The 15888-nt window shown below is 42.2% G+C and overlaps 3 protein-coding genes across 5 annotated transcripts; 2 read left to right on the plus strand and 1 right to left on the minus strand.

Moving 5' to 3' along the window:
- Positions 1 to 736: 736 nt before the first annotated feature.
- rnf8 (ring finger protein 8, E3 ubiquitin protein ligase) lies at positions 737 to 5116 on the plus strand. 3 transcript variants are annotated; one of them, XM_079474024.1, is made up of 8 exons: positions 737 to 1082; positions 1382 to 1510; positions 1792 to 2478; positions 2840 to 2902; positions 3156 to 3245; positions 3442 to 3549; positions 3640 to 3851; positions 3995 to 5114. In XM_079474024.1, the coding sequence occupies exons 1-8, from the start codon at positions 951 to 953 to the stop codon at positions 4050 to 4052; spliced, it is 1479 nt and encodes a 492-aa protein (XP_079330150.1). In that variant the 5' UTR covers positions 737 to 950; the 3' UTR covers positions 4053 to 5114. The 3 variants fall into 3 exon arrangements, with proteins under 3 accessions (XP_079330150.1, XP_079330149.1, XP_079330151.1); XM_079474023.1 differs by having other exon boundaries at positions 765 to 1082; positions 3640 to 3844; positions 3995 to 5116; XM_079474025.1 differs by having other exon boundaries at positions 839 to 1082; positions 4000 to 4175.
- Positions 5117 to 5992: 876 nt separating this feature from the next.
- On the plus strand, positions 5993 to 8498 carry drc5 (dynein regulatory complex subunit 5; the record flags this gene model as incomplete). The annotated part of the gene is made up of 4 exons (XM_079474535.1): positions 5993 to 6158; positions 6601 to 7169; positions 7260 to 7709; positions 8319 to 8498. 4 exons carry the CDS (start codon positions 5993 to 5995, stop codon positions 8496 to 8498), a joined length of 1365 nt encoding a protein of 454 aa, XP_079330661.1.
- A 2270-nt stretch (positions 8499 to 10768) lies between these two features.
- tmem151ba (transmembrane protein 151Ba) lies at positions 10769 to 13981 on the minus strand (the record flags this gene model as incomplete). Its single annotated transcript, XM_079473951.1, has 2 exons — positions 10769 to 12184; positions 13907 to 13981. The coding sequence occupies 2 exons, from the start codon at positions 13979 to 13981 to the stop codon at positions 10769 to 10771; spliced, it is 1491 nt and encodes a 496-aa protein (XP_079330077.1).
- Between the last annotated feature and the right edge of the window lie 1907 nt (positions 13982 to 15888).

The following is a 15888-nucleotide window of genomic DNA, read 5'->3' on the forward strand; positions in this document are numbered from 1 at the left end:
GAGATGTGCTCTTGACTTGTCAATCGTGATGATGAATGAAGATTAATTATGGTTTTTGATCAACACAGCAGACTTCTGTGTATCTTAAGAATTAGTTTTCTGTTTGCCTGTTAGTTAGTTCAGTGAACCGCATGAGCTGGCTGCTAGATAAGATAAGGAGCGTTTAGGATTCTAGTTTTTTAGGGGGCCGTTCCGAGTGTTTATGATGTTATAATATTTGTTCATGTTTTAAGACTTTTTATTTATGTAATTGAAGAAAAATATGTTAAAATGTACAATTTAAGTCGAAATTAGAGTGACCAGTTATTGTTTTTACAATATAAATAGATGAGTCTCAGGCAATCACTATTTACAATTAAACCATCTTAGTTTGGTATCTAGAGAATAAATAAGAAGATAAAACCAACATTTAATCTCTGTACAGCAGCGCGCATAGAATCAGGATTAACCAATCACATTCGTTTGTGATTCAGTCACGGTATTTATTTTTCAAAGACCCCTGCGTTGGAAAATCAACTTCTATGTAACGAACCACGTCTAAGAATTTCTATTTCTAAATGTACAAATGTAAAATATTTAAAAAAGTCTCCTACACAAACATCTTATAACTCAGAAACCCACGCAGCTAGTCAGCGGCTAAGCGTCACTGGAAACAGCCAATCAGAGGCTCCGCTGAGCGTCACGTGACCCAGGCGAGCCCGTTGAGCAGAAACCCCCCCGGTCTGTTCAACCTCTTGTGGCGCTGCGCAGCCCGATCGCCGGTTGACGTCGAAGTATCGCGAGAGCCACTCGAAAGTGCAGCCCTTCGTCATCGCCCCTCGCGATACTCCGATGTCACGCGGCGAACAGTCTGCGCAGCGCCACACGAAGTCGAAACCAGCCCGCTGAGGTGGTTCATGGCGGAAAACGCACAATAAAAACACTCGGCTAACTTCTGTCATGGCGCAGAAATGATGGAGCAGACAGAAGAGGCTCCTTGCTTAATAAACACGGAGGAAGAGAGCTGCGAGAAAGACAAAGCGTGGTGTTTGCAGCGCGTGGGGAGAGATTGTGACTGGCTGCTTTTGCACGAGGACTCAGAGGTGCGTGTTTACAGAACAAACTGCTTTTATTGATGTGTTATTTAAATGCGTGGAAACGTGCAGGTGTCGTGATGCACACTAGAATGATTCCAGCTGTTCAAAGGGTTGTTGGTCTGTGAGGAAATCTGAATCAAAACAACGCAGAATAGCATTGACGACAGAGCCCGTACTGCACTTTAAAAGTCTCGTTTCCTTGCATTTGAAGGGCTCAATGTCCGCTGCAGCGTCACTCAGACAACAGTAAACGTGTTTTAATTAAAGAACAAATAGAGTTTCACAGGTATTTTGTTTAATTTCAGGTTTCTGTTGGTCGTGGATTAAACGTGAGCCATCAGATTCTGTCAGCCTGCTGTCCTCTCATGATCTCCAGGAATCACTGTATGTTTAAACAGAATGACGACAGACAGTGGACTGTGACGGATAATAAGGTGAAGTTGGTGTCTGTCTGTCTGTCTGTCTGTCTGTTAGAGATGCAGAACGGTTGTAGATGGAAAAACCTGATATATCAAAGCCATTTGTGTGCGTGTTTGTCTTGGTTTAATAACACTTCCCAACACGAACTGAAGTTTGTATAAAATATATGTGCTAGAAAACAAGATTGTAAATCATGCGAGTGATGTTGTCTCATTTGTGGAGCCCAGCATTTGTTTTTATGTGCTCTGATATGGAGTTCTTATGTTTTGTATTGTGTTCTTGTCTTTGCTCTCAGAGTCTGAATGGTGTGTGGGTGAATGGAAATCGGATCGCTCCGGGACAGGCCTTTTTACTCCGGCAGGGTGATTCGGTGAGACTCGGGGTCCCTCTGGATGGCAGTCCTGTAGAGTTCGACTACCTCCTTGTCCACCGCTCTTTCAGTCAAGTAAAGCCGTTCCTGTCTGGAAATCCCTCCAAGGAATCCAGTTCTACTTCCTCAGGCCTAAAACTCAAAATCTCTAAGCGGAAGTTCGACGGAGACGAGTCAGAATCTTGCCCGACGCAGCATTCCAAATCCAAGCTGTACCGGTGCTCCTGGCCGGATAAGTCGCGTGCCCAGGCCTGCCCATCTGTGGAACGCAGAGACACTGAGAAATGCTCCACTAGGACTTCGAATGAAGACAGATCCAGTGATAAAGCTGGAAGTTCGCAAGGATGCATCGAAAGCAGTCAGCAGCTGGCTTCTGTACATCAGTACAACAAGCATCTCATGGCGCTGAAGGGCCGCATGGGTGAAACGCAGAAGCGCGCGGCTGAGCTGAAGAGCCAGCAGAGGGAGACACCGGAACGAGAGCGGGAGATGCAGGAATTGCAGGCGCAGCTGGAGATGTTGCGGGGACAGCTGAAAGCCCAGCAAGAGCAAGCGCTTAAACGCATGGAGCGCTTGGAGAAATCTTTCTGTGAGGAGGAGCGACGTCTGGAGGTGAGCAACCCAGAAGCACTGAGGGGGAGTCATGGACCAGATTCAAACCTGTGATATATGTGTTGGGTTCACACTGTCAGCCGTTTAGTTGACAAATAAACCGTACATGTGTCCTATGTTGTGACAGCTACAATTTGGAACACAAACTGTTAGTAATATGTTATATTATATTTATAATATAAAATAACAATGAGATAATTCGCTCTTATTTTTTCAAAATGTCTGCTGTTTTACCAGAGGGCACATTTACAAATGTATTTGTCAACTACCCACTTATGAATTGTGTCAACAAATTATTTCAAATCCTTCATTTGAAATGTTATATTGGTCAAGTTTATTAATGTCTTTTGGGTTTCCCAAGTTTGAGAAAGCACAACAGAATGAGGAGGGCTTGAAAAAACAACTCGAGACAGCTTTAAAGGAGGTAAGAGAAACTGCACACGTCATCATTTTATGAGCTTTAAAAATAAGTAGCTGTCTGTGCAGATAGCCGCGTGGTTAGTGTGCCGACATATAGCACTACTACTTTCGCAACGACTCCAGTTTGAATTTCATCTCACAGCCCTGTCCCCAGCGCTTTCCTGTCAGCGGTTCACGGTCCAATAAAGGCATATAAAGCCCATGAATATAATTCACCTAAAGAAAAGTCGCTATAATGTTGATCTTTTTTTTAACAGCACCGGAATGTTATAGATGAGCTCAAACACGCTCGAGAAGGATTCAAAGAGGTTCTTCAGGCTAAAGACAAAGAGCTGGAAGTAACAAAAGTATGGAAAATTTAGCACATCAACCAACCTAAAACAATCTAGTCATTAGCATGCTGGTTAATAAAACAGTATACTGTTTTAATGGTTACTTCAATTCTTATCGGTGACAAGATTGAATTTACGGATTTGCTGTTATCCTGAAACCTCCAGTATAAAAAGGCTTTTCAGAGGTTTATTCTTGCTTCTTCACACACAGGAGGAGAAAGAGAAGGCCAAAGCCCAGAAGGATGAAGTGGTCACACAGATGACAGAAGTACTGGAGAGTGAACTACAGTGCAGTATCTGCTCAGAGCTCTTCATTGAGGTACTGTGATTCAAACATAAATATCAAAAGTTTTCTTAAAAAAAGCACCTGATCTGAGACGTCCATTTTGTTGACTTTTGACCCTGTCAGTCCGTGACGCTGAACTGCGCCCACAGCTTCTGTCAGCACTGCATCCGAGAGTGGAGAAAGCGTAAGGACAAATGTCCCATGTGCTGGCAGACCATCACGTCTCAGACCCGCTCGCTGGTTCTGGACAACTGCATCGACCGCATGGTGGAGAATCTGAGTGCAGACATGAGGGAGAGACGCCTGACGTTGATCAGCGAGAGGAAAGGTGAGAGGTGTGTAACATTCAGCATATTATCTGCTGCATGTCTATAGGTGTGGTCACATGATCATGAGAATCCAAGATGAATGGATTCGGGCTGATGTGGGCCTTTAATGCTACACCGCCTGAGACGCATCATTTTAACTGTGTTGTCAGGTCAGTCGGCAAGCGTGTCTCCCGCCGTGGTCGTAATCCACGACGACAGCAGCAGTGACACATCCATACTGAGCGACGGCTCCATGCTCGGAACCCCCTCGGAGTCGGACTACTCACTGGTGCATTACCATAGTGATGAAGTCTCTTCCTGGACTGAGGAGGATGAAGATTATGTTTGAGAAATAAACAGACACTTATGTATGAACAGCATTTTCTTTGGCCATCTTAGGTCACTGTATTATAATTATTAAGCAGGTTTTGTTTAAATAAAGTAACTTTGTAATTGTGTTTGCTCTTGTATGTTCTAATAGCCATTTACGAATTGTTCATTCAATTAATTTCTGAACCATATCTGTATGTTAAAGGCCAATAAAACACAAAACATGTGATCTTCAATCTTTTAATGAGGATGGTTCAGTGTTGGGCACAAGATGGCAGTGGTGTGACATGATTGTAGAGACAATTGGAATTTCAATCTGTTCTGTTCATCTGTTTTTACAGAGTTTGAATAGCAGTGTAGGTCTCTCTGTGGGTCATTTGCTCTCATTTCCAGGTGCTCAGAGCTAAATCAGTTCAAATTGAGCTTTATCGTCCTTCCGCTTCATGTGGGGACATACAGTGGAACGAAATGTTGTGCCTAACAGGACCACGGTGCTACATAAATACAGACATACAACAGTGGAGTGAAAAAAGAAGTCAGACTGATGCTCAGGTCACGACTTTGTGTTAATGAATCTAAATGGAATTCCCAGACTACACCACACCAAACCTTTTTGTCATCATTTATGGACCCTCGTGTCAGTCAAACTCCGTATGTGATGCTTTGTTCAGTGTATCACAAAAGAAGATATTATGAGAAATGTCTCAGTGGTTTTGTGTTCATACAATGGAAGTCAACGGAGTTAAGTGTTTTTGGTTGTCAACATTCTTCAAACTATCTTCTGTTGTGTTCTGCTGAAGAACGAAACTCAGGTGTGGAATGACATAAAGGGAGTAAATGATGACAGAATTCTCATTGTAGGTAAACTGTCCCTTTAATGTGAAGCGACAGAGTGGACCTGACTGTAAATGTGGGTCATCAGAACTGTCATTAAACCGCTTTGAGAGCGCATTTGATCACAGGTGAAGGCTCTTGTCATTACGGTGTCTGTCAGGTGATATTTCAACCAGACACTGACGGGTCACCCAGGGCTTTATACTGGCTGTGTCGCTTAACTTCCCATCTCTGATGTGTCTTTGCTCTCAGGAGATTTGGGTTAAATGACCAAAGCATGATGTGTTTGACTGTGGGTCAAGTCAGACCGATGCTCAGGTCACTAGCACAACGTGGACTGTTTAACAAGTACCAAGAACAATTTAACTGGATTTTTACATTGCCTGTGGAATACAATGTATAAAGTGTTGCCAGGGAATTGCTAAATGGTTGCTAGGGTGTTGTGCGTAGCCTGCAGAGTTAAACATACCGCATACTGCAAAACTAAACTTTTATGTTGAAATGGTTTAGACTTTATTTTTACAAAACGTATAAACTTTAAGTAGTAGTAAATATATTTCCATACTCTTTGTCAATCCAAACGTTTCCTTCTCTTTATTTTATCTGTGGTTTCTAGCTCTCATTTGAGAAACATTAATCGCCAGACACGTCATCAGCAAGCGACGCAGTGAGAGCGCGAGACATGCGTCTCCATGGCAACATCAAACTTTAACGATGAACCGAAAGTCAACTTTTGCATACCGCTTGTCGCGATATCAGTTACTATTTTAATAACTTAAAATAAATGTAAAAAGGTTTCGTTACTGTTTATAAAACTAGTTAGTTATGTAAACGTATATTATGTTTGTAAATGATAAGAAAAAAAAGCTCGTAATTGTTTTTGTATGCATTTCGTTATGTAAACGTGTATGTTTGTATTGGAGTAGTAAGAAAATAAAAAATCTCGTTGACGTGTCCATTAAAGAGGTAACACAAACGTTTAGTGTTATTGCGGTTTCAGCGGTATGTCTCAGAGACACAGAAGCGCGCATCTGCCCGTGAGGAGCGTAAACACCGCAGCTGACCGGCGGAAAATGCGCAGCATCATCGCGGAAGATTCCGAATGGACTTTAGCTGAAGTTCCTTTACTAGCAACACTCTGCCTTCAACATATAGTCAAGAACTTTGAAGGTAAGTCAGTTCATTGATGTTTAAGTGTTTGCTAACAGTTTACATTAAGGTACACATTTATAAATGTGTTCATTTATGATTAGTAAGTCATTTACAAATGCATTATTAAGCCATGTTTAACTCGTCTGTTGTAAACGCTTAAATGTTTTTATTCATTATTTATTTGACTCTAAAGCAGATTGATCATTCTCTTGATGTTGTTTGTAATATAGGCTGTCAGATGGACAGGGTACTGTGTTGTTTTTCTTATACCTGCTCACTATTTGGCAGGTTTTTCATAAGAATCCCCCTTTTATTAAAGCAGTTATAACTGCTTTATAACACATTTTTAAATGACTAATTTATCATTAATGAACACATTTATAAATGCTTCATAAAAAATATATAGCGTTACCAAGTGTTGTTTACATAAAAGTCTCTACTGTTGATTGATATTTTGCAGACAGGCCTATTCTGGATGAACTCACGGGCAGTCATAAATCTTATGTGCTTGAGCGTCTGTCTCCATCTCTTCCTCTGACTGTCAGTGCAAACCTCATCGCTGATGAGAGCTACTGGAGACGCTGCGTGGAGGCGCGCTGGGGTCCGGCTGATGTCACCACGTACGGCAACAGCTGGAAGCGCATGTTCTTCGAGCGTCACCTGGAAGGCATGATTGAACTTTTCATCCCAGATGTGACAGACATCAGGACGGTCCTGGAGCTCGTGCCGCTGTGTCGAGACTACGTGACGCGTCTAAGAATGTCTCAGTTGCTTCCGCCCATCAAAGAGCCGTCGGGATTCGATGAGGACGACGCCTCGGATTGCGCCAGTGACGTGGGCAGTGACGGACCCTCCATGGATCACTTTGATTTCACAATTCTTCTAGACAAGCTGGTGAACCTGGAAGAACTTCATGTGGTGTATGGGGTGAAAGGTTGTGGCATGAACTTTGAGTGGAACCTGTTTGAGTTCACCTTCAGAGACTGCGAATGTCTGGCAAAAGCCCTGAAGTCCTGCAAGAGCTTAAAGGTTCAATCCTTATCTGTGCTATTATGTAAAAAGTCTTTCATACTCCGTTCAATTCTGACAGTGCGTGATGCTCTTCTTCTCTGATGGCAGGTGTTCAGGCTCCATCGCAGTAAAGTGGACGATGAGAAATGTTGCATCCTCGTGAGACACCTGCTGGATCACCCGTCTCTGCTGGAACTCGACCTTTCACATAACCACATCGGCGACCGTGGAGCCAGAGCCGTCGGCAAACTTCTGAACCGCAGTAAGCTGCAGAAACTCGCCACGTACAACAACCGGATCAGAGGTCCGGGAGCTCAAGCGCTGGCTCACGCTCTCTCCAGAAACACCACGCTGACGTCCCTCAACCTGAGACTCAACCGCATCGGCGACGAAGGGGGTCAGGCTGTAGCTCAGGCTCTGATGAAAAACAAGACGCTGATGGAGCTTCACCTGGAGGGAAATGAGATGACCGAACCCACGGCCATGGTGCTGTCTCAAGCGCTGGTGCAGAACTCCACCCTGAAGACTTTGAACCTGGCCAACAACAGACTGGGAGTGGTGAGTGAGCGACATCTGTACTTACATTTCTGTGATTTCAACCTTGTAGCATCAACCTAGCAACCACCATGGCAACATCCCAAGTGAGTTTGCAGCAGTCTTCTGGTGATTTTAATCACCCAACTGTTTAATTCTGTGTCAGAGAGATGAATATAATGATGTAGATGGCTGTCGATCACGTTCAATTATTCAGAAGTGTTTTACAGCACAGCATATGGGACGAGGATTAGCCCTCTCTAGGGACGGATCATCCAAATGGTTCCGTCATTTATCCGGATCTCCCAGTACGGTTTCAAGGCTAATTATATTTCAAACAATCACCGCTTCAGCAGAAAAGAGTCACAAGAAACATTAGCCTAAATCCTTTGAATGGATCTGCAGAATGTAATCCACTGTCAGATAGAATCTGATCACAACTTGGTTGTGATTCAACCCTGGGCCTGCAGAGTTTAGTTCAAACCCAAATCCATCGCCTTTAATTTCTGCAAGACCTCAGAGATTAGCTTGTTTGGTTGTGTTTGTTCAGAATGGGAACCAAAGTTTACAGGACCAGATCTGAATCATTCTGATGTAGACCGTCTGTGAGACGTTCTTTGTCTTTTTTTGCAGGATGGTGGTAAGGTTCTGGAAGAAGGGATGTCCCACAACAGCAGTCTGGTGGAGTGTGACATTCGGCTGACTGATGTGGATCAGGAGAGTGAGTTCTGCATCACTCAGGCCCTGAGAGCCAATCAAAACCACAAACATCATCACAGTCCCACTGCCACACAACATCCATCAGTTCATTAAACATCCTAAAGTCACCAACATGCTTCTCTGACAAACGTGTATTAATGAGAAAGTACATTTTGATTCTTTATAGTTTAAATAACAACATTTGATCATTTTTAGGAGTTTTAGATTTGAGAGATATGCCACAGACTGTATCGGTGTTTCCAGACTGAATGACATATGACATTTATTATTGTGTGAGCAAGATCTCCACTGATGGGTCTGTTAGCAGCACAAAACGTACTTCGATGTTATAATAAAATTCACATTTGGGTGGTGGAATATTTCATAACAGCCATACAGAAAAATAACTGCATTTTGTATTTTAAACAATACTGCGTTATTGTATGCACACATTTTTTGTCACATCTAAATTAAAACATTTTCAGCTTGCAAAAATGTCATATTGTTTTAAATAGAAATTTCAGCATTTTATTCACAATTCAAAATGTTTCTTATTTCAGCATATTGAGACATAAAACAGATTTTCTTTGTCACCAGGAAGGTTTTACAATACTTTCCCTTCATGTCCTGAAATAACTTCGTGCATTTTTATAAAGAAGAAATGTCAGAAAAAAACCATAAATCTTTTTTGTATAGTCTGTTTTTTGCATTCTCGTCAGTCTGAAGGAATCCCTTATTACTGTAAAGAGAAAAAATGACAATACAGGCTGTTCAGCTGTAAACTGTGAGGATTGAAATCTTTGTGTCTTAAGCACTGATCCACATTCAGTCAGTTCGAGATATTTGACCCTTCAGGATAAAACCATTGCAGTCGACTCTGTCTCAGGTCGTGTCTCTTATACATTTATATTTACTGTTCAATCATTTGTCCGAGGTCATGCAGAGGTCACATGTGCCTACATACAGTAACATGTATTACATTGTTACATTGTTACTTTCTCAATGTTTTATACACATGAATTCTCCTCAAACAGATTTGCGCTGATATTGGTGAAAACCTTTAAACTGCAGTAGATGAAAAACCTCCACTTCAATATGCGTTTGTTTTTAGGAGGATCATTTCTGGATTTTACACTTATATTTATATGTCCAGCTTTTGATGATCACTAGAGCATGTGGCTTATTTGAGCTTTTAAAGCCGATTTCTTTTTTGTTCTCCCATGAGATCTAACTGCTCCGAATATTGCTGATGTTATTTCTTTCCAGAGGGGGTCTAGAAAATGGAATAAAGCAAAATGTAAACAAAAATAACATTTGAGGCACTTCAGCTTGTTGAAAAGGAGAGGTAGTTGCGGAAAATAAAACCGCAATCCGTAATGGGTTACAGTAACAAAAATATTTAAAATATCATGAGAATGATTCAATATTTTAAAGCGAATGTGTTTAGTTTGGACTTGTTGTGTCCGTTTAGCCTGTGTGTGCTAAATTATTCATACTGTTGCCATAAATAGAGATCAAACACAAACCGTGCTTGTCAAATAGTTACAGTATGTCTTATTACTTTTGCATTTAATTTCTTTCCTCTGGTTTATCATTATAAATCGATCTAGAAAGCAGAGCTCAGTTTGTTTCCTAAATGAAATAACTCTGTTTTTACACTTTTTCAAAAGTCATGTTTAGTTGGCTGTATTGTTTTTGTAATTATGGCTGAAATCAAAACAAACAAACTGCAGTTTGATTGATATAAATTGGAATGCACAATAAAAACATGATATTTGAAAAATATCTCAAAATTATCTCATTTAGGAAATAAACTCTTTGTGTAGTCTGGCCTTTAAGTTTGTTTGTTGTTTTTTTTAAAGATTGTTTATCTACACGAATAAATCACTTGCACACTTTTATATGATTGATTTGATTTGTTTTTGGAAAACACTCAATGTGTTTGGGTTCAGCATTACAGTATGTTTGTTGTGCTGTTCAACAATCAAAGAAAAAGGATGCATAATGGATATTATTGAAATGACTGGTATTTGTCTGAATTACCTGAAGTTACGATGGAAGCAGATATTAGAAGGGTTCATTTCTTTTCAATTCAGGCACTGTTCTTATTATTAGATTAGACTAGATTACATTATATTAGACAGTCAGTGCTGTCAATATGGTTGAAAGAGTTTTCTAGCATTCTGATTGAATCACAAGTGCAGTATGGGGTTTGGGGGACGCCACAGTTGAAGGTAAACGGGCAAAAATAAAACGACGTGGTGTGTAATACTAATTTGCTGACAAATGTTGCTTTCGAACGTTTTGAATAAAGTCAAGATAACTTAACCAGACTGCAAAGCCGCACCATCGGCCATTATTTCCAGTACGGGACGTCCCATATACTATAATGAAGTCTCCACGCAAGAGCTGTTACGGTGAAGCGTGTGGTAATCGTGACAGCCCTCATTGCGATGTATGATCAGTACAGGGAAGTAAAGTGCGTCCTGGTAGGCCGGAGGAGATGGAGGGCTTTCCTCAGCGTTAGAGCGACCTGCCAGGCAACGTGTACTTTCTGTCGGACAGCTGGGATCGTTCAGGGTACTGCTGCGACTACGCCAAAGACAGCTGCGACGTGAGCCGTATAGACGGCCCAGAGAGAATCGGCCGCTACTGTTGCAAGCGCTCAACGCGCTGCGTGAGAAGATGGAAGAGCTGCTGACGGAGCGATGACAGCGCTCGCAGTTCTGACCGTAACCGATTCCACGTGATGAGAATACGTCTCGCCTGGACTGCTGTGCCAAATCCATGAGCACCGCTTCAGAATAGCTGGGCACTAACTGTTGGTTTGAGCGGATGTGCCACTCGAGTTCTGTGCTGTCTATAGTGTTGACCCGCGGGATGTGGTGGCAACACGGCGTCTCGTCCAACGGTGTGACGGCGACATAGTCAAAACCGAAGAGTTTCTCCACGTGATAGTGAAGGTGTGCCGTGCGGTACTCCGTCAGCACCCGCAGGGGCCACGATAGGGTCAGCGCCGCAGCCGTCCATAAAATGCACTGCGTCGCGTACCAGGGCTGGTGATCCGGATCTGCGAAGGCGATCGTGTGCTCTTTAAATTCCACATTTTTGAGGTGCATTCCTTCACGCGCCTCCATGTAATCGTCCAGGCCCTCGTTCTCCGTGAAGAACCTCGCTCGTTGAGTCAGGTAGGAGTTTTCCGACTCCACGTTGGCGAAGCTAAAGCACTTTGTGAAGCGTAGCTTAGTCACCGGAAAGCTCTCCAAACCCGTTAGTTGCTTGGAAATGTCCTTCACCCCGCAGTTCCCGTAGTCGTACTCTGCCTCCGCCACATGCGTGTTGACTCTCTCGTGGAACACCTGCGTGGTCGTGTAAGCGTCGCCGTTGCGGTACCGGGTAACTTGGCGCGTCCGCCGTACGTAGTGGTAACTAATGGCCTTCCACCAGATGCAAGGGGTGGATCGCTGCATGCATCTCACGCGCTCCTTCACGCTCTCCAGGTCGGCTTGAAACTGAAGTTCGTTGCGTGAGTAACAATGCCAACACTCCACCAGGTAGACCACGTAGAACAAGAGGAGGAACGCCACCGGGATGTAGATGTAGCCGTCGGCACAGGGGCTGTCGTGGTACGTCATGGATTTGGTCTGAAAGGCGCTGTCGAAGGTCACGCGTGTCACCTTTGTGACCCGACACCAGGTGACGGCGATCATGCAGCAGTACATGAGGAGCGAGAGGAGAAGACATTTCCAGTGCGCCTCGCGACACAGAGATTTGCAGAAGGACGCCTTCACAGGTCGCTGCTGTACAGTGAAGATAAAAACAAAGACGTGAACAAAGAGAGGTTCCTTCAGCTGTTCTTAAGCAATATATATATACACATTAAACAAATAAGAAAGTTTATTTTTTACTTATAGGTAAACTTGAACGCCGACTTGATACTGACATATACTGTTGAAGTACTCAAAGATTTGATGAAGTATTCTAAGCGTAGCCTACTTATCTTTTAAATTGATTCAAATTAATACACTTATTTTAAGTACAGAAGCACCTATGGAACACGAAGTATACATGATATACGGCTATTAGAGGTGCTTTCAACTTACAGCAAAGGCCACAGACAAAACATCTTTCATGACAAACAAGCTTCTTATGCTTTTATCATCGTCTTGTGCCCTTAACACAGCATGCATTCGACAATAAATATTTGATGTTGTTTCTCCATGATGTGGTGTACCTTTAGGCCTCCATCCTGGAGCTCACAGAGATGATCTCTTATCGTCATATTTGGATTTATCAGCCACTAAAGACAACATTACAGCCTCAATGCGTTTTCTATGAAATGCACACGATCATCTGCGATAATGAGGTCTTCTACATTCTGAGATGTTCTTTGAATTGGTTGGTTTGGTCAATGGCTTTTAAAAAAAACAGATTTTCCTTCCTATGAAGAGAATAAATGAAGCCGCTCTGAATTGTGTAACTTTCAAGATGTGATGCTATAGGTGATATCATAGAGTATATTTAGGTATCTTTAAGTGACAGCTGAGATTTAGCAGACATGTCTTCCGCGTGATCACGTTTTCACGAGTCTCTGCGAGAAAACACAGCGTTAAATACAACAGAACGCCTCAAGCGAAACATCCTTCACATTTAGATGGAGAATATTATCCCAAATCCAATGCTCTACATCTGAATGTATGCTGAATGGCTGAACGCATCAGTGTTTAAACGCGGACCACTCAAGCAAGACTTTCAGGAATAATTCTGAATTAAAATGATTTTGCATGTAGCAGAATATACCAAAATACCCCAACTAACCGCAGCCGGAAAGTTCAACAGCTAAATTCAGTATGTGGTTGTGGTTAAGCACATCAATGTACTTGATAGCTTGAGTTTATCTGTTCAGTAAGGGTGTTGCTCTTGGCTATTAAATATTTGATGTAATGTTTCACACATAAGCTAGAAAACTAGGCCTTTCCTCTTATATTTCAACCGAAGCGTCCATGCACATCACTGACAACACGAGGCTAGCTGTAATCTTTTAAAAGAAAGTTGAAGCCCTGAAGTCAAATGTGAAACAAAGCACCTGTAAAAAAGAAGATGTAGCCTACAGCTGTGCACATTAATACAGATAAGACTCTTAGAAGTGTTCTTGCATGTCTCGGGAGGTGTCCCAATTTCCCTTTTGAGACTATTTAAAAACTTAAAGTTTGTCATTTTAGTAACGTGGCATAAAAGAGTACAACGGTGCGCTATTAGTGGTATTAGTCATCATTCACGTCTCACATCTTACTGCACAGTTTTGCACAAACTCTATTGCTCAAAAGAGATCGACAAAACAGACATTATGCATAACGATACCGCGATGTGCGTGAATTGGTGAACTACGCGACATTCACACGTCCTCCTCGTACGTGCTGGTTAAAAATGAAGATTTTCCATGTTGTAATGATCTTCTTGTGAACATGCACGCAAGGAAAAACAGGTGAAAGGTCAGGCTATTGTTTCACGCAGATCCTCACCTCTTCCCGTGGAGTGTCCGTGTGCTCGTGGAGAACAGAAGCGCTGCTGTCTGTGACGGGTGCTGCTGGAGACATGATGGAGATGCTGATGAGAGACAAACATCACATCACATGCATGTGTGTTCCGCTGGTCCACATGACGATCAGCGGGGCAGCATCCTCTCTGTGCAATGCAGCAACACCAAACGTGAACGTCACATCACGTCGGGACAGAAAGAAACAACATTTCAAAATAAAAGAAGCGACCCACGAGACACAGAAACCGTCAAGGTTCACGCGGCCAGATGAACGCTGAACGCATTACAATGAGCCTGAATCCAGACTCATACATCAGTGATATCCAGAGAGAGAGAGAACGCCTAAGATCTCTCAAGACTCGCACTTTCAGACTCTTGAACAGTTTTCACAAGCTCGTGAAATCTCAGAACTGAACTCCAATGAATAGAAAAAGAAAATCATTCTTCACAAGCTTTAAGGTGTGGACACTATAGGGCTACACACTCACGTGGCTGCTGGTGTTTCTTACTCGATATGATGCATTTATTCCCATTCTCTATATTTATTGAGATTTCCAGCCACTGTACACATCTGCTACATTTTCACTGTTACCTACTGCACATCTGTTCCATTTGCTGTTTACTGTTTGCATTCTCTGTATAATTGTTTACATGTACATTTGTTTTGTATGTATATGTGCACTTTCAACGTTTCGTTGGACAGCCGTATAATGACGACAAAAAGCTATTTTATTCTATTACACCCAGTGATGGTCAGGGTTCCGGCAAGATGGCGGCGCGAACAGTCAAAAGTTTCGAGCTCTCGGTGCCTAACGTTTAGTAGGAAACAGTTAACATAGTTGTCAGCAGAATTCATTTGCTTTAGATGGTAAGATATTCTGTAAGATATCTTTGACCTTAAACATGCCTAAATCTGCACAAAAAAGGGCCAGTGACTCCGGGAAACCGGATTCACGTGTAGCGGCTAAGATGGCCATGACTACGAAATCAGTATGATTGAAGACCACGCTTCTGGTAGAAAATGAAGAATTTCGCCATTCCCCGTGACTCCAAGCAAACCTCCACTTGCAAAAAAAACCAACACTCGTCAAAGTTCACACTGGTAATGTATCTAATGCCGATGAGATTTGTAACAACGCTCGCTAATCTTATCAATACACTGAGTGATGCCTGGAAACGATGGTACAAAACGCCTGTGCAGAAATAAAAGAGCTAAAAAACTAAATGCTTTACATGGAGAAACGAATGGACAGGGGTGAACAAACATCCAGGGTATGTATGAGTCGGGTGACGGATTTGCGATGATGGCACATCTGCTTACTTTGTCGGAGGCCGTGCTTTTATTGAAGGAACTGAAGTCACGGGGTGAGGCAAGGTTTCTTTTTCTATAGGATAGTCCTACTGTCTCAAGAGTCTCAGAAATCTGAGTTCATTTGTTGCACTGAACGCCAAGATGCTGCTGTAAACTTTCGATCGCAATGAACAATACTAGTAACACTAATGTCCAGGCTATATCCTGTGTTCAGAAAGGTATTTGCCAGTTGTTAAAGTTTAACAGCAGCCTATGTTATATTGTTCTTTCTATTCTATCGATATGTTAATATTAAGCAAGTTCTCTAAAGCATCTGGTGTTTTATCTGAATGTAAAGAAATGTGAACTCATGGCGGTCAAAGAATGTTCAGTGGCATCTTATTGCAACATTCCAGTAAAAACTAAAGTCAAATACCTAGGAATTACAATAAATAAGAATCAAAAGAATAGAAGTCATTAAACTTTAATCCTGTTATCCAAAAAACTCAAAGGACGTTTAATCAATGGCTTCTAAAAGACTTGTCATTAAGAGGGAGAGTTCTGATCTCCAAAGCAGAAGGCATATCCCGGTTCATTTATACAGCTATGGCTCTTCAGGTTGATGATAAAATATCGAAGGAGATTGATAGGATGCTTTTTGGTTTTGTTTGGAA

This window comes from Barbatula barbatula, assembly GCF_947034865.1.
Source record: "Barbatula barbatula genome assembly, chromosome: 15".
Classification (NCBI taxonomy): Eukaryota; Metazoa; Chordata; class Actinopteri; order Cypriniformes; family Nemacheilidae; genus Barbatula; species Barbatula barbatula.

Coding starts and splice junctions, on each gene's coding strand:
- rnf8 (XM_079474023.1), top strand. CDS start 951: ATGATGGAGCAGACAGAAGAGGCTCCTTGCTTAATAAACACGGAGGAA. Junction 2,903..3,155: donor TCGAGACAGCTTTAAAGGAG/GTAAGAGAAACT, acceptor TTTTTTTAACAG/CACCGGAATGTTATAGATGA. Junction 3,246..3,441: donor AAGAGCTGGAAGTAACAAAA/GTATGGAAAATT, acceptor CTTCACACACAG/GAGGAGAAAGAGAAGGCCAA.